General features: G+C 44.0%; 1 protein-coding gene across 1 annotated transcript; it reads left to right on the top strand.

Annotated features, from left to right (window-relative positions):
• Positions 1 to 480: 480 nt before the first annotated feature.
• On the top strand, positions 481 to 1,611 carry LOC134467007 (interferon-inducible GTPase 5-like). Its single transcript, XM_063220936.1, has one exon. The coding sequence runs from the start codon at positions 481 to 483 to the stop codon at positions 1,609 to 1,611; it is 1,131 nt and encodes a 376-aa protein (XP_063077006.1).
• Positions 1,612 to 2,011: the final 400 nt, after the last annotated feature.

Below are 2,011 nucleotides of genomic sequence, written 5' to 3'. Positions count from 1 at the left end.
TGTGCGTGTGTGAGAGAGAGAGAGAGAGAGAGAGAGAGAGAGAGAGAGAGAGAGAGAGAGAGAGAGAGAGAGAGAGAGAGAGAGAGAGAGAGAGAGAGAGAGAGAACAGGGCCTTCACTTTTAGACTACGCCCACATCTACCAAACACGTGTGACTGAAGCTGCTGAATATGCAATAGGGCAGGAATAGAATTACTCTCTCTATGCTGAAAGTGGTTGGGTTACTTTTAGTCTGTGAACCATCTCTGTTTGACACGTTCATTTGTGCTCAAGCACAGCCCTTAGACTCCAGTAACGACAGCTGCACATTTTCCTGGAGATTTCCTGTAAAGTAGCAGACTGAGTAAGTAAAGTTTCACTGAACTTTCTCACTTTAAACCCCTTATCCTTTTGATTAAAATTAATCTTCAATTACTTAAATTGAAATTGGTCTCATCACCAATAAGATCATTATTGAAAGTATGCATTGTCTTTTCAGATCATGGATGACATCAGTGCTTTACTGAGTAATTCTGGTGAACAGACGGCAGAGCGGGCCATTGCAAAAGCTAAAGAAATAGTTAATGGATTAGTGCTGAATATTGCTGTGACCGGGGAGACTGGTGTAGGGAAGTCTTCCTTTTTGAATGCCATCAGAGGTGTTCAAAGAGGGGATGAAGGCTGGGCCCCCACTGGGGTGACAGAAACAACAAAGGAGCCCATGATGTACCCCCATCCAACGATGCCCAACGTGAGGATCTGGGATTTGCCAGGAATAGGGAGTCCACGTTTCAAAGCAAAGACCTACTTGAAAGGTGTGAAATTTGAAGCTTACGACCTATTTATCATTGTGAGTGCATCCAGATTTAAGGAGAATGATATCATGCTCGCAAAAGAAATCAAAAATAGGAGAAAAAACTTTTACTTTGTACGCTCCAAGATGGACCTAGACATAAGCAATGAAATAGAGAGTGAAGGGAAGACAGAGGAAGAGACACTCTGCAGCATACGAGAGTACTGCTTGGCCAATCTCTGTGACTTTGGACCTCTCCCGGTCTTCCTCATCTCATCCAGGCAGCGGGAGAAGTTTGACTTCCAGAAACTGATAGAGACTCTGGAAAGAGATCTCCCCAGAGAAAAGAGGGGCTTGCTACTGCATAGTTTACCCGTGTATTCAATACAGCGCCTTGATGAGAAGTACAGCGCATTCAAGAAAACCATCTGGGCACTGGCTGTTGCGTCTGGGGGCATAGGTGCAGCCCCTGTGCCAGGCCTCTTATTTGCCCGTGACACTGCCATGATTCTGTCCTTTCTCACCAAGGTCTACCACTCATTCGGCCTACACGACAAAGCCCTGGAAAAGTTGTCAGTACAAGTGAACAAACCCATATTGGAAGAAGTGAAAAAGTCTAAACTTATTCAGGATATTAGCAAGTCTAAGGTCAGTTTGAGCATGCTGACAAAACTGGGGACCATTGGTGCTGTTGAGATTCTTTCCTGTGTAGTACCAGTTGCAGGCAACATTGCAGCAGCTGCAGTGTCCTTTGTTACCACAAGGGCTGTGCTGCAAGAGGGTCTGGATGAACTGTATGGTGTTGCCAAAAAGGTGCTCGAAATGGCAGAACTGCAGTAAGAGGGAACTTAAATGTTCATGTACCTTAATAGGGCTCTCTCATACCATCATGTCATTTTTTTCATTATTGCCTGCATTGTATATGCTACTAACAATAAATTAACATATACATTTGCTTTTTATTTTTAAAGGAAAATACTAATCTTATTATCAGCATTCATAATGGGGTGGTGGGTATAATATGTTGGCCATCAGAACTTCTAAAAAGAAAAATTAACCTCAAGAGGTTTTGAGTTCACTTTCCCCCAAAGTATAACCTTGAACCACATCCCTAAATGCTAGGAAATGTTAATAAATCCCTTATTCTTGGGGTGCTGTGGTGCAGCGCGCTAACACACTGTACCGTATGTGGGTGACCTGGGTTCGAGTCCGGCCTGGGTCGTGTCCCGACCCTGTCTCT

Source organism: Engraulis encrasicolus, chromosome 17 (genome assembly GCF_034702125.1).
Source record: "Engraulis encrasicolus isolate BLACKSEA-1 chromosome 17, IST_EnEncr_1.0, whole genome shotgun sequence".
In the NCBI taxonomy this organism is placed as follows: Eukaryota; Metazoa; Chordata; class Actinopteri; order Clupeiformes; family Engraulidae; genus Engraulis; species Engraulis encrasicolus.
Note: the sequence above shows the minus strand (reverse complement) of the source record. Positions and strands in the feature narration are given on the sequence as shown.

Bases quoted from the DNA above. Each gene is read 5' to 3' on its own strand.
- LOC134467007 (XM_063220936.1), top strand. From the start codon at position 481: ATGGATGACATCAGTGCTTTACTGAGTAATTCTGGTGAACAGACGGCA.